At 24.2% G+C, this 21,354-nt stretch overlaps 5 protein-coding genes across 6 annotated transcripts; 2 read left to right on the top strand and 3 right to left on the bottom strand.

Annotated features, from left to right (window-relative positions):
* Positions 1-4,315: 4,315 nt before the first annotated feature.
* Positions 4,316-5,515, bottom strand: LOC105368066 (probable inactive tRNA-specific adenosine deaminase-like protein 3). The gene has a single exon (XM_011506974.1). The coding sequence runs from the start codon at positions 5,482-5,484 to the stop codon at positions 4,366-4,368; it is 1,119 nt and encodes a 372-aa protein (XP_011505276.1). The 5' UTR covers positions 5,485-5,515; the 3' UTR covers positions 4,316-4,365.
* Positions 5,516-11,080: 5,565 nt separating this feature from the next.
* On the top strand, positions 11,081-13,041 carry Nmd3 (60S ribosomal export protein NMD3). Its single transcript, XM_011506973.1, has one exon. The coding sequence runs from the start codon at positions 11,361-11,363 to the stop codon at positions 12,870-12,872; it is 1,512 nt and encodes a 503-aa protein (XP_011505275.1). The 5' UTR covers positions 11,081-11,360; the 3' UTR covers positions 12,873-13,041.
* Positions 13,042-14,038: 997 nt separating this feature from the next.
* Positions 14,039-16,243, top strand: LOC105368063 (stromal cell-derived factor 2). Its single transcript, XM_011506970.1, has 4 exons — positions 14,039-14,176; positions 14,757-14,952; positions 15,092-15,313; positions 15,834-16,243. Exons 1-4 carry the CDS (start codon positions 14,098-14,100, stop codon positions 15,997-15,999), a joined length of 663 nt encoding a protein of 220 aa, XP_011505272.1. The 5' UTR covers positions 14,039-14,097; the 3' UTR covers positions 16,000-16,243.
* LOC105368064 (palmitoyltransferase ZDHHC22-like) lies at positions 16,021-17,311 on the bottom strand. Of its 2 annotated transcripts, XM_011506972.1 has the most exons (3): positions 17,058-17,311; positions 16,502-16,937; positions 16,021-16,099 (listed from the first exon to the last, which is right to left on the bottom strand). In XM_011506972.1, the coding sequence occupies exons 1-3, from the start codon at positions 17,302-17,304 to the stop codon at positions 16,081-16,083; spliced, it is 702 nt and encodes a 233-aa protein (XP_011505274.1). In that variant the 5' UTR covers positions 17,305-17,311; the 3' UTR covers positions 16,021-16,080. The 2 variants fall into 2 exon arrangements, with proteins under 2 accessions (XP_011505274.1, XP_011505273.1); XM_011506971.1 differs by having other exon boundaries at positions 16,502-17,311.
* Positions 17,312-18,802: 1,491 nt separating this feature from the next.
* Positions 18,803-21,303, bottom strand: Tango11 (transport and golgi organization 11). Its single transcript, XM_011507442.1, has 7 exons — positions 21,142-21,303; positions 20,256-20,484; positions 20,019-20,110; positions 19,788-19,936; positions 19,059-19,248; positions 18,961-18,996; positions 18,803-18,829 (listed from the first exon to the last, which is right to left on the bottom strand). The coding sequence occupies exons 2-7, from the start codon at positions 20,473-20,475 to the stop codon at positions 18,803-18,805; spliced, it is 714 nt and encodes a 237-aa protein (XP_011505744.1). The 5' UTR covers positions 20,476-20,484; positions 21,142-21,303.
* Positions 21,304-21,354: the final 51 nt, after the last annotated feature.

Here is a 21,354-nt window from a genome sequence, read left to right as displayed (position 1 = left end):
TCATTAATAAATTTTAACTCTTATTTTTTTACATATGTTTTTCAAATTTAAATGCAGATTCTAATCATTTCACGTTTGAAATAAAATTCAATTTAAATAGTTTGGAACGAGATTTAATTATTGCATCTTACAATGTATTACTTATTTAAGTTAATATATGTCTTGGCATTGTATATATTTGTTAAACACACAAATTTAAATATGGATTGTATCGACCAATGAATCGATAAATTGTATCGACAAATGAATTTTACATATTTTATTTAATTTTCTATATTTATAGTTGCATTTTTTTCTCTCTAGAACTTTTATAGATTTTATTTTCGAGACTTAAAGTTGCTTAACGATTATATATTTTCTAAACTCGGTAAACTTTTCAATTGAATGATTGAAAAATTCGATAGATTTTTTTTAAAATATTTGGAACTTGCCTCTTAAGCTTAAATTTCAGAATGAAGGAAAGTCTCTTATCTAGAATTGAGCACGTGACAATTTTTCGATGCATACAAAATATGAGAGGGAAGCGCGGCGCAGTTTATTACAGAGCGGATGTATGTATGTAGCGCCGCAAAGAGTGTCGGCGGAATGTCAGACGCAATTAGTGTCAATAGAAAAGGTCGACAATTTTCTCATCCACGCGCACATGACAAGGAACGAATGTTTCAAGACAATATTTCCACTTTATTTTTTATTATCTTTCAAGTACTAAATATTCGCGTTTTTATCGATCTCAGTGAATCGAACAGGTGATTATATATAATTTTTATGACGTTAGTCCTTTTAAACGATAGTTTATTAATGCTACATTGTTTTGCCGATACATATTCTTTTGTAACCCAATTAGACAATTACTTGAATTAGCTTTTACTTTCAACGGGTATCCCAAATTTTTATTGTCATCTCAGATCATATTTTATAAAATAAATAATAACAAATAATGTATTGATAATTTTCGTTACTGAAATAGCAGCTATTTTCATTAGCGAATATATTTAAAATAATATAATTATTTTTAAAAAATTTTTTAATTTAACTAAGAATTTCAAATATAAAATATATTTTTTATTAATGGGCTCATAAAGTAAAACATTTTTTATTTCATCTGACATATATTCATAGTATATCGCTAATATCATTTATGGTTTTCTAGTAATTATTAATAAGTTAAAGTTTAGGCTTTCTTTGTATTATTGAAAATGCATTCAACCATATGATACACACTAAGTTTCTTTCTTATTTATAATATATTTACAAATTTACTTATAAATTTCAAATAAGAGTAAAAACGAAAGTTAAATATAATAAATGAGTTTTCTATATAATATACCAAAATCATTAACCGACAGTTTTACAATTACACAAAATTCTTAATTAAAAAATAGATCGATTCCGTTTGAATTAATATTACAATTCAGTTATTAGTTTTAGTATATATAAAAAAATTATTAAGATTTATTTATTAAATATAAAAATAGTATAACATCATATCCATTACGTGTGATTCAGATTTCTTTAAATAGATTTAAAAATAATTTTTAAATTAAGTCAGACAATACTTTAGAGAATCATACGATTCAACCGCAATCTTTTATAATAAACTATTGATGCCATTTTTTTTAATTACATACTTTGGAAATAAACCAGTTTAGTAGTTCTTAATTACTATATAATAATAGTAAAGTAATTTATTTAACTAACACATAATCTAGTATTACTGAAGAAATTTTTCATCATCTGCTTTTATGTGTTTTATCAATGACGATGTAAATTAGAAATTATAAAACAACTATATATTTTTTTAATTCCATTCATACTTTTAAAATATATTTAAAATGCTAACAATTAAAGGTCTTGGTAATTAGTGAAAAACTATGCAATTCACTTGCTTATACAAATTAATATATTATAAAATATAATTGTATATAATTTACTGATAATCGTTTATGTTAAAAATGAATATTCTATAATATATTTAAATAAAATACATACATTTACAAAATATACATTTATAAAATATAATTGTATATAATTTACTGATAATCGTTTACGTTAAAAATGAATATTCTATAATATATTTAAATAAAATACATACATTTACAAAGCCATATTAAAGTTCAACTATTTCTCTGCTTTTTCTCTATAAAATGAACGCTAGTTTCATAGATTTTTATTTAATTAAAACTAGTTTTATTTATACATATAAATAAAAATTTATGAAGCTTAATTTTATCACAGTTAATTAATGGATCTATGAAATCAATGTGAATGGCACAAAACTAAAATATTAATATCGAAATACTATTTTCTATTTTTAATATTAGAATCACTTTGTTTCATGAAAATAGTTAAAAATACAATCTTTTAAAAGAACAATAAAATATAAAATTTTATAAAATATTTATATGCATCTTACGTAGTTTACTCAATTTGTAAAAAAAAAAAAAATAAAAGTATTTTAACATTATTTAACATTATTTAACAAATATTCAATCTAATTTCTTAAATAATTTATAAAAGTAATTATATATTATTAATTAATGTAATTAAAATTAAATAACAAAAATGTATTCTATTTATAAGTTATTATTTATATTTTAAATATATATATATATATATATATATATATATATAAATATTCAATTTAAGCACGGAGTTTATTTTGTTGAAATCTATATTATAGTAACAATATAGAATGTATGTCAAATAACAAGTAAAAAATACATTATTCGAAAATATATAAATACAATTCATTTGTTATAAAAATTTTTAATAATACCTAAAATATTTTTATTATATATCAGCATTGAGTAATTTCTGCAATTATTGGCCCATTATATTATATGTTAAACTGCTAAAATATTTATTCGAATGTCATGTAAAAAAAAAAAAACAAAATTTAATCCATGGTCTTAACATGCCAAGATTTTGTAGTACATTATCGTTTTTTACTAACAAAATATGTTTTTATACTCAAAACGAGTTTGTAAATATTATCATATAACCATATTTCGTCACAATATTATTTTAAATTGTATATATAAAAAATATATTATTTCTTTTAGTATAATAAATTATACATAACAAATATAGGCTTCAAAGCTTTTAATTTATACTTAATCAAAAACAATGTTTTACATACATATAACAAAAAATGAATTGATTGTATATTACAATTAATAACTATACATTTAGTTTATGTATTTTTAATTTTGCTCGAATTATTATTATATTTCAGTGTAAATGTCGTTGAAAATATTTTAAGTAAGAATTATTTGGTATGTTGCTTAATTACAGTTCTCATATGATGAATTTAATTAGTATTGATGCATGAATTTAGCAATCCCTACAAGTACTTTCATAAACATTATTGTTTTATTTATGAACAAAACTAGATATATAATTAAGAACACGTATAACAGTAACTATTAAACTTTATAATTTAAATAACGCTTTAAACAATAAACATATTTTATAAATGAAATTCATCGAATTTCTTAATTATTCATTATAAAATTAATCAATATTAATTTTTTAAATTGAAATTAGGAAATAGTTCAATATTTTTTCAAATGATAGAATTATTAAACTGAATAAATTAGTAAGACAATAACATAACATTCTCTCATGCTAAACGAAGTTGAGATAAAAAAAAAACGATAAAGATGACTTTCTTAATATTTTTATATGCATTATTTTTATTACTTTAATAATAGAATTAATATAATAACTTATTTAAAAATACAAGAAGACAACTCATATTATATTTTTTTTTTACATAAGCAATAGAATCATTTATTAGTTTGCCTTTAACATAAATATATGTATAATTAATTTTATATAAAGTTTTTTTTTTAATTAAAAAAAATTTAAACTACTACCTTTCTAACCATTTTAAAGTTAAAATTGTTGAATACAATATTAAAAAGTATATGTTAAATTCGACATGTATAATTTTTTTTTTTATTTTTTATAACAAAAAATTAACAAATTAAAAATTTAATGAATTATTTAATTAGTATAAAAAATATTATTCATTTTATACTAATTTTATTTAGTTTGTATACAATTTATATTTCATTGTTATCTAACTCAGAATCCAATACAAACATATCTTGATGTTTTCATATTAATATACTAATAATTATTTTGTGCAACATTTTTACTATTATAAATAAATCATAGTAACCACTATTATGTAATATTATTTACTTTTTTTTTTTTTTTTTATAAATTAATTAATTATAATTCATAGAATTTTTATAAAAATTCTTAATATTCTTTTGAATTTCAAACAGTAAATTATTTATAAAATAAAATGTAAAATGTGTATTTCAAACTTTGTTAGAAAATGTACTGATACGATTTTTATGAACCATCTATCCAACGACACTTCTCAAGAGTTTTACGACATGTGTCAAGCAGAAGAGAACTCCACACTTGATAGCGATGGTTTAATCCTGGTATTGAATGTAGAATTGCTTGACTACCGAGAATACCAGTTTGCGGATTAGACAGGCCGTAAAATATTCGTGACACTCGTGAATGAAGTAAAGCCATTGCGCAAAGAGGACACGGTTCCTGCAAAAGTATTGCCCAGTAACCTGTGCAAAGATATGGTTCATATTTACTATCTATTTTTTTCTTAAGATTTTTATTCTTCTGATCGGGTTTTTTAAACAATAAGCTCTCCGATGGAAATGAATCTTTTGTATTTAAACATTCTGGATAATAAGGAAACATTCGATTATGATATTTTGATTCAACAATCTTCGTTCCATCTTTAGCATTATTAAATAAGTTCCAGGACCCGCCACCCTGTAATCTAGCAACAAGATCTATAGCTAACATCGAAGCATGCCACATTGGATGTTTATCTATGCTGGATGCAGCCATTGATAGAATATTTCCATTCACAGGATCAACGATTATAGCACTTCCATTACAATCTTTTGTGCCAACTGCACTTTTTTCGGCAATACAAATTGCTATTTTCATATATGTCTCTAACGAACGTAATTGAGCATCATTAAATACCGATCCAGATATCAAAGCCTCTACGTAAGGATTTGGATGAAAATTTACGGGCCAGTATTTTAAGGCATAAGTCATCTGAGCTTTAGTTCTAGGTGCCACTGACGGTATATCGGCAATTTCATAATCATCCTCTAATAGAGAAATATCAAATCCATTCTCCACTAATAATGCCTTCAAATTTGTCTGACTGCCATTCACTTTATTAACATATGCTAAGTATATGCGTAATCCGGAACAACGTTTCAAATGTTGAGGAGTTGGTAAGCTGTTAGTCAAGTCGACAATCACTTTAGATATATTTTTCTTATCCTTCAAAATACCAATAAAAGATTTTTCAAGAGATGGCAATCGAGTATATTCATCAGGCAGAATTGGCTGAAGTTTCCAATTAAACTTCATTTGTGATTCATTGTCCTTTGACTTATCAGTGTGTTGGTGGACGGTATCCATTCTTTCGATTGGTGATATCCATCCATTCGCCAACTGCTGGATCACGAAAAAAGATGAACAATATGTAAAAGACTTCTTGGTGCTCAATGTGATTGTTGGTTTTCTTAATATTTACAATGAAATATACAAGACTAATTAAAATGTATAATAAACATTATCAAGCTGATAATATTACAACTATTTCAAAAACTTTTTAAGGATTGTCAAAATGTCATAAATATCGAATATCATAAAGTACATTTTTTTAAATTAAGCATTAAGATATTTTTTCGTAACCTTTTTAATTCTACCTATTTGATAATTTCGTTTTCGTAAAGAAAAAATTATGTTGCGAAGACGGTAACAAAATTATACAATAGCATGGACATAAAAATTTTAAATATTTTGACTCCTTACTACATTAAAAAATTATTAATATTAACTATTATATTAATTTTAATAATTTTAATTAATTAATAATAATAAATATTAATAATAAAGCTATTTTTATATTATTAATATATATAATTTCATTGATGTTGAAAAATACACACTTTATTAATTTAATATAAACATGTTGATTTAATTTTCTGTAAGCACCTAATTTATTCCTTTCTTTTTTGGAAAAAATAATTCCTTTTTTGAAAATAATAATTTAAATACATTCAAATTAACAAATTGAAAGATGAATACACAGTATAAAATGTTAACAAATAAATAGTATTTTATTAAATTAATTGTAATAATAAATATTAGACGAGATAATTTACTTTTATGTAATTATTATCTCGATATATTTATTTATCGATCTATTTCCTAGATTCTTAATGCACAGTAAAAATAATTATTAGAAACTCTTAATAGTCATTTTTCATGATTTAGACACGTAGAACTCAACGCCTTTTGTTTACGTTAAATATTATGAGCCAATGCAAAAGAAGGGTCAATATTAAATTGCAGTCAACTTGGGCCACGGCCGAATCGTTTGTCAGTTATAAACATAATTGTCTATTGTAATCTACAATGGCAGTCAATGCTGACATATTTCCGGTTTTAAGGATAATCATTAGATTTTTAAAGTAACAGATTAAAATGTTTTAAAATTGACAGCCATGCAATGAAGATAGCTATGTACTATAGATAAGATATATATTAACCACACATACAATATAAAATTCTAAAAAGATAGGAATGAAGAAAAGCGATGCCGCTACAAATATACTTTAATTATATTCTAGCCTCTTACAAAATTCCATATATATAAAAGCTTAAATGGATGTATTCCGTCTCCATTGTATGTATGTATGACGAACATAAATATATGCAGGTGTATTGTATGCGTTTAAGTCTCTCTCTCTCTCTCTCTGTGTGTGTGTGTGTGTGTGTGCGCGCGCGCGCCCGCGTGTACAATAAATCATCAATGAAAATAGATGGTTATTTGACATATATTCATTGAATTTATTCAAGTATAATCAGAGAGATACCTAAAAATGCTATAATAACTGACAAGAAAAATCTAGATATACGAATTTTAAGTTTACTGAAACACTATCCAACTTGCCAGCTTCCATGTCAGTTCGTTTCAATAATTGTCGCAATGTGCTAGTTTCCACTTAATCTTATTTATTAATGACAGAAAACCCTTTCTCTTTTAAGGTAATGTGCGTCATTCGTGTTAAGAATAAAATTATTTTAATTTATTCAACTCAATCTGATGTTTAAAAACTGATGATATTAATAAAAATCAAAGTGTTCGGATGTTTAATTTGAAGCTTGAATTATACAAATGTAAACATAAAGTTTAAACATTAAGTATAAACACATTTTTTATTTTAAAATAACAAGCGTTATAAAGATTGCAATAATATTTTTACCAATTAGATTTTACACACAATATAATCAATATGATAACTAATCGCTTACATTTCTTTGCGCAATTATATTATTTTTATATTATATATATATTATTTTTTAAAATAATTGTTAAGGTCACCCACGAATTTTTAAACATAGTTATTAGTATTTATAAATAAATTAACTAAATAAATTACACAATATTCAACCTTATTAATAATTAACATTCATTTTTATATGTTACACAAAAAATTTGGATAAAACCAGGTAAACATTATATTCACGTTAATAAAGTAAAATTTAAGCAAACGAATTCGATTTAGCCGATAAGTTTCCAATAACATAATTCCATTAATATCGTTATTACATTTATAATTGAATATGTATATATAATTTTTTATATACTAAAAGTGTATAAATGGACAGAATGCGAACATATTGACAATAATAAAACAACTTCAATTAATAAAAAATTATTGGTATAGTGATAAAACTAAATCTTAAAAATATTAAAATAATAGAGACCATAAACCTGCTGGCGTATTAGGGCTATCGTATATACAAGATGATTTTCTTGCATTAAATGACTATTTGTGAAATTTAATATTTATCCAAATGAGAAAAAAAACTATAACCTCGTAAATAAATTTTATATTGAAAATAAATTATTTTTCTTTATTTTTATTAAAAAAATAATGTAAAAACTATTATATTTATATTTATTATATTAATACAACTATTGTAGTATGAATTATATAAATAGCATTTCATATTTAATTCAATTAAAATTTTTTAATATTTATTATTAATAATAATTGAAGCATGACTTGTCAATATTTCTGTAAGAAATAATTTAACTCAATCTATTCATAATTCTGTTGCACATAATTATATTATTCAATAATTTACATCATATTTAACTGTTAATTATAAGATTATATTATATGTTAATAGTGATAGAATTAAATATATAATCGTTTTAGTTAGTATAATGTAGAAATTCAAATACGTATTGCCTCCGAGTATTATATTATCAATAACTTTTTCAATTATTATTAATATAGCAATCTTATTAGCTAAGAATATAATATGCAAAGATACATCAACATATAAGAAATGTATGAAAATTTGATTAAGTTGATTGATAAATGTATATATTTGAAATTAAAATAAAAAGCATTACTAATATAAATTTCAAATTTGGAAAAGTTGTATCTCCTATATAAATATTACTAAATATTCAACAAATTGATTTTTTTCATTTGGCAATGTCATCTTCGAAGCTTTAAATGTTCTTCATTTTGCCTTAAAATTTTTAATTGATTCTACAGCTTCATATTCTTATAAAATCATATCATTTTTGGCTTCATTTTACTTATATCTAATTAGTTACAACATGATTTAAGACCTGTAATAACTTTGTAGATCAATTGTCTTGTCTTACATATGTATCACACTGATATTACATATTATATTTTTAACTATTATCAATAGTCAACCTTAAACATAACGTACTTCTGTTTTTAATACTTATTTTATTTCAAACATATTTGTTTCGAAAGTAAATAAATTAATCAATCTTTCGTAGCATTTTTAATTGTCTTATCACAAAATATTAATTCTTATAATACTCATGCACATGTAGATATCCATATGTGTCACTGAATGAAAATTAGACCTCCTCAGAAATTCGTAATTCAAACATTTAAAAATTAGAGTACATATCTTATGAAACTGTTTATTTATTAAAAAAATCATTTTAATTTTTCATTAATATATGAATACGAGTATAATGAAATATTTTCAATTTTTTTTATAATAATAATATATTTTCAAGCACTAATATATATACATACTAAATTATTAAATATATATGATAATAATTGAACATTTAAAAATTTCATAAATTTTTTATAATACAATTTGTAATTCTTTTAAAAATTAGTAGAGAAATTGAATGAAATTTAAACTAACAAGATTGTTTTTATTCTTTATTGGATATTTTCCAATCAGACGTAATTTAATTTATTATTATCAACTCTATTACAAATATAAATTTACAAAATAATCATAACATTATTAATTCGAGTACAACGATAGTGCATTTTTTATGTATTTCCGAATGAAATATATTTTAATAAAAATAAAATTGTAAAAAAAACGACTTCTTACTATATTATCTATGAAAATATCGAAAAGATGAAGTATTTACTTTATGTCTGTTAATTATATTTTTATCCATTATATAGAATATATTTTATTTTGTGCAAAAATAAAAATTAAATTAAAAGCTGCAATTCGTTATTAAGTAGGTTAAAAATATCGGTAATTGAATAAAATTGGATTTATACAAAGTGAAACTATGTTTGTCTTATTTACATTTTATAAGCTACTTACCCAGGTTTCTTTTTCCTTTTTTCCCAATCACTATTTCTTATTGCAATTGATCTTTCCAAAAATTAAAATTTTTCTTTTTACTTATTCCTCATCGAGTTCTGTACTTGTTCTTGCAAATGTATATGCACACTATACTTTTATGCATACATGATCTTCCGATATCAGATTGGCGACGATGACGACGACGATGGGACAAAACATAAAGACGTACTTGAGTTACGTCTTTTCTAGGTTAAGTTATCAGGGATTTGTAATATATCCACACATTCATTAGCAAATCTCCAAAGATCGATGATGAATATTCTATAAGAGAAGAAAAAATATGTAATAAGATGTGACGGATTTTTTGTTTTTGTTTTTTTTTTTCAATTGTAATAAGAGAACAAACAAAACATACAGCGACGTAACAATAATGAAAATTATAAAGAGAACTTCGTGCTACTAAATTATAATTCATCTCATTCGATTAACGATCACTTAACATTGTAGTAAGAATTAAAGAAGACGCTAGCGTTATCTAACGAATAACGAATGAAGCTGATATCGGATGCTTTAGAATGTTTTTCAATTTATAAACATGGCTAGATTAATCGTTAATTTAATTTAAGCGAATGTTCTCTACAAAATGCTTCACTAAATACAATCCTAAGATCAAAAATTATACTAAAATAATTGATAAAAATCAATCAAAATTACGGGATAAAAATTTATGACTTTTGAAGGTTACGTGAAACAAATAAAATCTTAAGTATTACAATCTTATAATATCGATAACGATTAACAACATTAAACATTATACTGAAGAATTTTTCTTTGCCTTCAAATAATGTATAATTAACATCTCAAATGTGAAATCTCAAATTGCAGAAGCAGCAATTATTTCAATATAAGAGTTAAACTGCTAATGATAAAATTGTAAACACGTGTAATACTCTTATTGTCCCAGTAATGAAAATTATATTGAATTATTATATTTCGTCAATTGCTTCGTTATTATGAAAATACCGAAAAGGAAATTATCAAATAATTTTATTAGAGCAAGAAGTGCAGTACAATTAAAAAAAATTCGTAATGCAATAAAAAACTAAAAAATCAAATGCAATAAAGATGATTTCGTATTTTTTTTATATCAATATGTATCACTTGTTAGATTAAAAAATCTAAAAACGTTAAAATATTATTATATCGTGGGATTTTAAGCTATTGATTTAAAGAGCCAATCGATTAACAACGAAGCTGCGCCTGCGACGGAGCTTTAATGCATGGATCGATCGATTACAGCGACGACTGCTAACGAGTAAATCGAGTCGATTGAACGATCTTGCCTTGGTTATAATACAATAAAGATATCGTCTGTACCGTCGCATATTAATTTAATCGATTGATCGCATTTAACACGTGGATTTTAAATTGTATTAATTTTCACTAAAGGATTCACAATTTATTCTCAATAAGAGAATATTTTGTATATAAAACGCATAAGCCATTATCGCGTTTAGTTGAAATAAATGGGTTTATTGGTTAACTTACATAAGCCCTCTTAGATATTATCAACTCGGCATACATTGTTCGTTATTCTTAATATTACCAAAATTATTAAGATTGATAAATTATTTAATATTTCTATTTAATTAATAAAGTAAAATATGGAGTATTCACCATTAGCATTGGACACTCTTACGTCCGATAAAGCACTCATTCTATGCTGCGAATGTGGAACCCAAATTGAACCAAATCCAACTAATATGTGTGTAGGATGTTTACGAACAAAAGTAGATATTACTGAAGGTATACCAAAGCAAGCAACTTTATATTTCTGTAAAAAATGTGAAAGATATTTGCATCCTCCTGGAGAGTGGATAAAAGCTTCTTTAGAATCTCGTGAACTCATGACTCTGTGTTTAAAGAAATTGAAAGGCCTTAACAGAGTGAAACTCATTGATGCTAGTTTTGTTTGGACAGAACCACATTCAAAGCGAATAAAGATTAAACTTACTGTACACGGTGAGATAATGACAAATGCAACTTTAGAACAGATTTTTATCGTAGAATACGTTATAAGTAATCAAATGTGCGAAGATTGCCATCGTACAGAAGCTAAAGATTATTGGAGTGCTTCTGTACAAGTACGTCAGAAAACTATAAACAAGAAGACCTTTTACTATTTAGAACAGCTTATTTTGAAACACAGAGCTCATGAAAATACCATTGGTATCAAATCCGTTCATGATGGATTAGATTTCTTTTACAATACTGAAGCTAATGCAAGAAAATTGGTGGATTTTATCATATCTTTTTTACCTTGTCGCTATCAGCAGTCAAAAAAGTTAATTTCTCATGATATTCATAACAATACGTATAATTATAAATTTTCTTATAGTATTGAGATTGTACCAATATCGAAAGATAGCGTTGTCTGTTTATCAAAAAAATTAACTCATCAGTTGGGAAATTTACCTTCGATTTGTGTCGTATACAGAGTTACTAGTTATATAAATGTAATCGATGTATCTTCGGGTCAGATAGCAGAGATTAGCTCTAATCTTTATTGGCGATATCCATTTCAAACTATTTGTAATCCAAAGCAATTGAAAGAATATATAGTGATTGATGTGGAACTGATTAAAGAGAAAGATAAAAAGAAATTTCCAGGACAAGGCAATATTTCACACAAATTTGCAATTGCAGATATTTGGGTGGTGAAATCAGAGGATCTAGGGCTTGATCAAAATACAATTCATACTAGAACACATCTAGGTGGCATTCTTAAACCAGGTGATTCGGTTCTTGGTTATGATCTTAGTGGAAGCAACATTAATGATGAAAATTTTGAAAAATTAGATCAAGATACAGTTCCAGATGTTATATTAATAAAGAAATTTTATGGCACTAATAGATCAAGTCATCGCAGAGCTAGATTATGGAAATTGAAACATCTTAACGAAAACATGGATATAAATTCTGAAAATAATGATTATAATGAGTTTCTCGATGAACTTGAAGAAGACCCAGAATTAAGAGCAAATATCAACATTTTCAGAGATAATCAAAAGCAAATTAACAATGACACTAGTTGCGATGATTCAACATTACCACAAATCACATTGGAAGAAATGCTCGATGATCTTGTTATTACTGATTCAGAAATGATTGAGTAATATGTTATAAAAATTGAAAACAATTTCATATATTTGTATTATACTTGAATAATACTGTTTCAATATTAAACTGGAATAATTAATTAGAAATAATTCTCATAGCATAATTAATCAGATTGATAAAGCACAAAAAAATATTCATTTATATTTTGTTTAAAGTGTAAAAAGTAATTTTTAAACAGGGAAATCATGTTATGTATGTGTATTCTTATTATTTTTTTATTTTAATAAATACATTTTTAAATGTATAAATACAGAGAAATTTTATTATAAGTTTTTACGCATGTTTTTGTATTAAAATGTGAAAACTAAAAATAATTACAAGTATATAAATATTATATTGAAATTTCTAAATACTACTATTATATACTATATAAAACAAAATTTTGTATCGAAAATGTTTTTTTTTTTTAATTATTTATTAGATATTCCTAATCTATTTTTTTTATAGTATAGACGTATGTAAATATTATATTGAAATTCCTTAATACTACTATTATGTACTATATAAAACAAAATTTTGTATTAAAAATTTGTTTTTAAAATTATTTATTATTTTTTTCCAAATTTTACACATACAATTAAACAATAAATATTCAAATCACATATATTCATATTATAATGATATTATAATGCTTCATACCCAAATATATCTATACCACACATATTTTGTGTAATTAAGGAAGTAAAGTAAAATTCTTATTTTAAGAATATGCCAATTTAAATATATTAAATACATATTTTAAATATAAAGTTAAATTAGTATTAATCCATTATAATAATTACTAATATAAATAAATTAGGTAGGTTGCTTTAATATTGACAGTATATAGATATTAATTAATTTAATTTATAATTTATAAACGAATACTATATTTTAAATTGTAAGAATTGTTTAATACAAATTTGCATAATAAATAAATTAAATGTTAAATTCATATATAAAAAATCTACCAAATTTACAAACAATTATGAAAACAAGATAAAATTTTTATAAATCATAATCAAAACATTTTAAACACTTTTTATGCTGCTTTTGATTTTAATTTTTTTATGTAGAGTTCTTAAATTTTCGCTCCATTGGAAAGAATATAATATGAACATTGTTTTGTATAATGCGGACACGTGCGCAAGAGTGATTTGACTTTTCTATTCATCCACTCATAGCTTTCCAGCTCGTCTGCTAAAGTTGTGTTTTTCACTTCCAACTCGCTATTTAAAAAAAATGGAAGCGGCTAATACGTGTGCAAATTTTTTCAAGTTCGCATTCTTTATCTTATTCTTTCAAATTAGCTTCATTAATGGTAAATATATGTTTATTAATTTTAGTTCGTAATTTTTTATCTGCTATAATTTATAAATACAGTAGTATTAATGTATATAACCTTAATTCATGATGAAACAGTTTGAAATTTATTTTCACTATTTATTTCATTTACTAAAGTTTCAGTGTTTTATATCATTTTCTACCTCCATTTATTATTTTTTCTCTTATTATAGATGTTTTGGATTTTTTATATATAACATAATTATTGTCAAAGTCTTACTCAATTGCGTTTTTCTTAAAATATTTTCAATATATATTTCTATAGATTATGAAAATGTTTAAAGGATTTTAAATTAATTTAATTACCATCTTTTTTAACATCTAATTGATATAAAACTTAAAGAAATAGTTTTGGTTGTTGATACTAATATTATCATTATTATTATTGTAGGCAACGAATTAATTTGTTGGTTCAATTTATTATTTGGAATGTTACGATCAATAAAATAAATTCATATTATATCATTTGAATCTCATATAGATGCGAGTGGCTAATTATAACAATTTGTCAATGTTATTCAATATAAAAAAAATAATTTTCATTTTCTATATTTCAGCCAAGGGTACTACCTATGTGACCTACAATTCAGTTGTTAAATTGTTAAATGTAGATTATAATGTAAGGTTGCATTCTCATGATATTCAATATGGCAGTGGGAGTGGACAACAATCTGTGACAGCAATAGAAGCAAAAGAAGATGGCAATTCATACTGGCTAGTTAAAGGTCCCACGGGAAAGCAATCCATTAGAGGGTAACATTTTAAAACTTTTATGTCAATTTTAAGTTTAAAATGCAATTTCAATATAGAAGTTATTGTTATAGTATAGCTTAGAGTGTATATATTTTGATAAATTTTAAAAAGGTAAAATTATAATTTGATTTATTTTTAGTAAGCCAATTAAATGTGGAGATGTTATACGTTTTGAGCACACAACAACAAAAAAAAATCTTCACTCTCATCATGTAAGCTCACCTCTCAGTGGAAGGCAAGAAGTTTCAGCATATGGAAATCAGGGAGAGGGTGATACAGGTGATCACTGGACAGTTGTATGCCCAGGCACCCATTGGGAAAGAGACGAAACAATTATGTTCAAACATATAGATACTAATGCGTGAGTAAAATTTTAGAAAATTTATTCTCTTTAAAAAATACTTTTAAAAAACTGGATTAGGAAACATAATTTTACTTTAACAATATTTTTTGTTAATAAAAATAATATATGTAAATCATACAGCTTTGTTTAAGCTTTGATGGTCAAATTTATTAATTCACCGTTATTTATATAATTTAAGTACAATATAATATAATAACAAATTCAGCTAACAAAAAAATTCCAAAAGAAAAATATTTGAAATTTGTTTTTACTTTATTATTGACAATTATGCAGATTCATAGAAAAAATTAATATTTTTTGATAATTATTATATTTTACAAGAAAAACTAGAATATTTTTCTTTTGAAATAATAAAAATATATTTTTATAATTTTTACTCCTATGTTTAATTTAACTTTCTAATAATACAATTAAATAACCCTTAGTAATGTAATGTAATAAATAGTTAATTTTATTAATTATAAAAATTTTAAATTAAAGTATTTCGATTTTATATTATGTAAATCTTTATTTACAGGTATTTGGCAGTTACTGGGCGAACGTACGGTTCACCAATCTCAGGTCAAAATGAAGTAGTAGGCGAATATTCAACCAATAGCTATTCAAAATGGCAGGTCATGGAAGGGCTTTTTATACATCCAAATGACTTTATATCACAGCATAATAAACATATTGAACTGTAATAACATGAATATCCTCTCTTTTTTTGTTGGAAAAGATTTCTCTGAGCTGGGTTATTTTTTCAATGTGTTATCGTGCGAGTGCTATGTAAATATATGTGCGCTATAGCAAAACAGAAAATTTTAATTATTTGTAGCATACAGAAAATAAGTTGACATATACTTTGATTTAAGAGGAGACTTCGATGAAAGTTACATAAATGAAACATGCGATTGTGGATGAACTACACATGTGATTTAATTGATTTGAATTTATAAAAAATAAAATTCTTTTTATATTAATATATATTTAAAATCCTTCATTAAATATTTTCCTTTATGAACAATATTCAGTAAAAATTACGATTGACACTTTTCAATAAAAACTGTGTTTATTGAAAAAAAAAGTCATATTTAACAAATATATTATTAACAAAAAATATTTACAGATTTTTATTTAATTAATTTATTAATAGATCTTTAATTTTCAGCGACGTTTCCCCTTTATACACTCTTCAATTCATACTTTTCGTCAATATTCCTGGAGTGCAAAAATCCATTGAAAGGAAATATTACGTTAAATAATCCGTAACTTCCAAAGATTTCATAAACATCTTGCCGTTTTCCATCATCAGGGTGATACCTTTGTCTCCCGGATAAGCAAGTATATAATTTCCAAAGTCCATAAAGAAGAGTAAAACAAGCAATAGAAACTGAGACATTGAATAAAGTAACTAAAAATACATTAATGCTTTCATCGCCAATCACTAAATATTTTGTCAATGTAATTGGAAAAAAGAAATTCAAAGCAAAATAATAAATGTTGAGTTTAGTGGTGTCCAACTGTATATAGTAATCATATAGATATGGGCCGACTATAAATATAGAATAAAAACAGGCAAAAGAAGCATAAAAGCAAACTAGAATAAAATTTCCCATATTTTGCCGCAATATGCAACCTCCTAGGAAAAAACAATGATGATCACGATAATAAAAGCACTTTTTACACAGCATACAATGCTGAGCTGGCCTACGAGTATAATGTTTGCATTTTTCACAGTACCAGAATCTTGTTCCTTTACCTTCACTTTCTCGACAAGTGGCCATAGTAAATGGTATAATAGCTTTTTTGTTTATATTATAAACAAGATACCAATTTAAATAGAATTGAACCGACAAGAATACAAACAATGGTGGTATAGTATTTTCTAAATACATAGTAACAAAGCCTATTATCAAGCTAAATAATACTGTTAATGTTGGACAAATTACATAGGCAATGTAGTGTATTTTCTTCATTCTTCGTTTAAGCAGACGCTTTTCCAGCATGAATCATTTTTCTAAAATTCCAAAATATGTCTCATAAATATTTTGTGTTTATATAATTCAATTGATTAAAATGTTATGAATTTAGAAAACTCACTCACCTTCAATCATTAGCCATATTGAAAATTAAATGTAAAATTTATTCATATGTATTCGCCATGTTTCTGAAATTTCATTAGCAAATAAGGTACCAACGTCAAAAACACTTACAAAATATATTCTAAGTATATCTTTTAATTAAATTAGAAGATTCACCGAACGTTCGGATAAAAATAACACTCGATAAAGTCAAATATATTTATAAAACTAGAAGCAAAGGTGGCTTGATAGGACACATTTGTCATATATATGCGTAGAACGTATTAAAATTTAATTTACTTTAACATAAATATAACATTATGCAATTAATTTCTTTTCATTTAAAATCCTTCTAATGATAAGAACAATAGGAGAAACTAACCGTGAACATGGAATTTGAATTATTTGCTGTAAAATAATATAGTAAACTTTGTATGTTACAATACTGAAATAACTCGTAATCAAATTTATTTCAAGAATTTATTTCCAAGCAGACAGGATGGCGCGAAGTACAAAAAAGTAAATACTACTTTTAACTGCTTTTATGCAATGCAATGTGATCGGGTTTTTTTAATTTTTATACTAATTTTAAACTTAAAGTAATTCTATCTTATTGAAATATTTTCTCATACTGTTAAATTGATGGATATTTTCTATATATCTATATGGTATATGCATAAGCAAAATACTAATTTTCATATTAAAATTCAAACTGGAATAAAAATATTATTAAAGGAATCAGAAATTTTTTAAGAAAGAATCGTATTATTTTAATTAATTTATTTACTTTTTAATATAATAGATCACTAATGTCATCATGTATAAATGGTAATGTACATAATCGTATCTTGATGATTCCTAGCAGAGATCTTAAAGTCTTAACTATATAAGAATACAATATTTGTTTGTTTATGGTTCAAAATGAATTATTCAAATGGCACTCTGACTTTTTCATTCGTGACGCATATGAATTGCCTGTACAAGTTAAAATGTAATTATTAATTAATAAGCCATAACTTAAGGTAGACTACCTTAGTTTTGTTTAAAGAATATTACCAACAATTAACAAAATCAAGAGAGAAAAGATTGTGAATTAATCGTGGTCATTTAATGTACAATTTGACCAATTATTTTTACCAATTTATCACATAATTATTTTATACTTTTCTTGTCATCAAAATTAATCGTTTATTCTACTTGATTTTTTTAATACTAAACATTTTATGTCTGACTAAATTTTTAGCATCATTAGTTCAGTTCTCTTAACACTACTATAAAAAAAAAAAGAAGAAAATTATTAATAATAAGGAATGAAATTGTTAGAGTTCATTTCTACAATTACATAATGTATTGTTGTCCAGTAAACAGACTTGTAAGAATTTTTTCTTTAAAAATTAGTTTTGTAAAATTAAATTGGCGATAATTAAGTTTCTGGTAACATGGCAGTCAACTACAAATATAACACAGAATTCAATGAATTTTCTATTTAGAAAAAAAAAAAAAAAAAAAAAAATTGTTCATTTTTCAATAGACATACTATTATGTTCGTTTTTCCATGTAAATTCTTTTATACTGAATTACTTTGAGGTTTGGCATTTCATTAATGTACCACCTAACCTATGTTTAAAAATTTCTCTTGAACATAAGACATATTGTTTTTAATTTTTTCCAAACCAAAAAATTGTTTTAAAGAAAAAATATATTGCAGTTATACTATAAATTAATTTCATTCTTTGTTGCTGTTGCTGTATTTCTGATTCGATAGCCATTACTTGTCGATTTAATTTTCCAACCTGACGCCTCAAATGATGTATTTCTTCAACCGGAGCTAAAGAATTATCTAAGCTTCCATATCCCGGTGTCTGCTCTCTAAAAAATGTTTAATAATATCAAAAGCATATACAAACAACTGTTTTTACTATTTTAAGGTTTAAGGTATTTTAAGAGATATTCCATCTTAAATCTTAACAAGGTGATGATAATCAGTTTAAAATTCATTAATTATCATAATTTAATTGATAGATTTTTCTAATATTTTATTACATTTAATTTTGCATTAACAAATCGTTACTATTATTTCTTACTTCCTAGTGCATGAAAATAATTTGATTTTAATACAATCAAAAAAGAACACTAAGAACAATCTATAAAACTGTAAACAATCACTGAAAAGATTTAAAAATTCGACAATAAAGTAAGAGACTTTTATAGAATAAGTTAGGTAAAAGCAATTATAATTTAATTTACTTTCTCAGATAGAAAAATTAGAATTATTGTAGAGAAAAGGTTTGCTTGGGTAATAAGAAAATAGATTCAACTCTTATAAGAAATTTCTAATAACATGAAAGAATTTATAGTATTTTAATTGTTACATTCTTGATCGAATGATTAAGGAATATAATTATTACCTGCCATGTCTGTCAATAGATTGTGTTTCATTGTTAAAATAATTATCGGGTTTAGCATTAACTACTTCCAAATCTGTACCATTTTGTTTAAGGTCATCACCAATGATAGGAAAATAATGAGCATCTAATGTTAATATTTGTGGTGGAGTCTTAAAAAATCAAATAATAATAAAAAAAAAAATCAGAATAAAATAACTTAGATTTAATAAATTACTAATATCAGATTCTTACGCTGCATCTTATAGGAGGCTCATTATGCAAAACAGCATTCTCCAATGTTATTTCTCTTGGAGGTGCTTTTGTGCCAATGTGTTGCTCTTGACCTAGAATTAAAAAAAAAAGAAAAAAAAACCCTTTAAATAATTATAATATAATGAGAAATACAAATAAATAAGTACTAATATAGCAAGTAAATCATATAATAATTATCTAAAGACTGATATAAATATATTAAAATTCAAACATTACCAATAACAATAATTCTGTCTGGTACATGCATTTCATATTTTTCAGACATAATATTCCAAGCAGAACCGTTTGTTCCGATAACATCTTCATCGGTATAATCACCGCTAACTCTAATGCTCTTTGGTACTCTCATTTTATTATTTATGTCAATAGTGAAATTGGGATCAAAAAAATGGTCGGCCTCTCCATTAAAGCGAGTTGGACTGTGAGCATTAGCCATTATAATAAACTTGACAAAACAATGTTATAACATTAGACAAAACATTTTTCTTTATTTCAAGTATGAAGTAAATGTAAAAAAAAAAAAAAAAAAAAAAAAAAAAACTTGCTGTATAATAATTAAAAAAACAATATATAATTCATATTTAAAGATTTCAAAAATAAAATAATCAGACAAAAATATACATAATACATGTGCATAAAGCAATCAGAAAATTGAGTTGATAATTTTGTAAAACTCGACATAAAAAGAATACTATTCTTTTTGCATTTTATATTAAATTATTTTAATTTACCAGACAACAAGATCTTATGAGACTCGAATATTTTGAAGGTTTATAGCAAAATATAAACAACTATGAATTTAAGGAGGATATTAAATTTCGAACGAACATCTACGTAATACATGTTCCTTTATATATTGAATTAATAGCAAAATTAAAATGTAAAATTTAAATAAAAAAGTAAAAAGAAAATAAAACTTGAGAATCTAATCCAATAAAAGACTACGTAATAATACAAATCAATTAATTTTTAACCTTTATGTATGAAAAATAGTAATTTATCGAAAATAATGCATTACTATTCGTTTTAACTGAAATAATATTACAAAAAATTAATTAATTCACAAATAATAACTATTTCTTTACTTTTCGATTTGGACTACCTTTTCGTCGTTTATAGCACTTCCTATACGACGTATATCGGTATTTCGTTGTGCACTATGCAGTTTTGCGTGGTTTTCCCTCTTTTCCAACAAAGAGCCTGAAGTTTGTCGTGTTTATTGAATTTGTTGAGTACAGTGTATGCAATGTTGTTTGCTCAATTTAATGTTTTAAAATTATAAATTAATTAGAGCATATTTTGAATTAAATTACAT

This window comes from Ceratosolen solmsi, unplaced genomic scaffold (assembly GCF_000503995.2).
Source record: "Ceratosolen solmsi marchali unplaced genomic scaffold, CerSol_1.0 scaffold6, whole genome shotgun sequence".
NCBI classification, from domain to species: domain Eukaryota; kingdom Metazoa; phylum Arthropoda; class Insecta; order Hymenoptera; family Agaonidae; genus Ceratosolen; species Ceratosolen solmsi.
The sequence above is the reverse complement of the archived record's forward strand: the minus strand, read 5'-3'. Positions and strand labels throughout refer to the sequence as shown.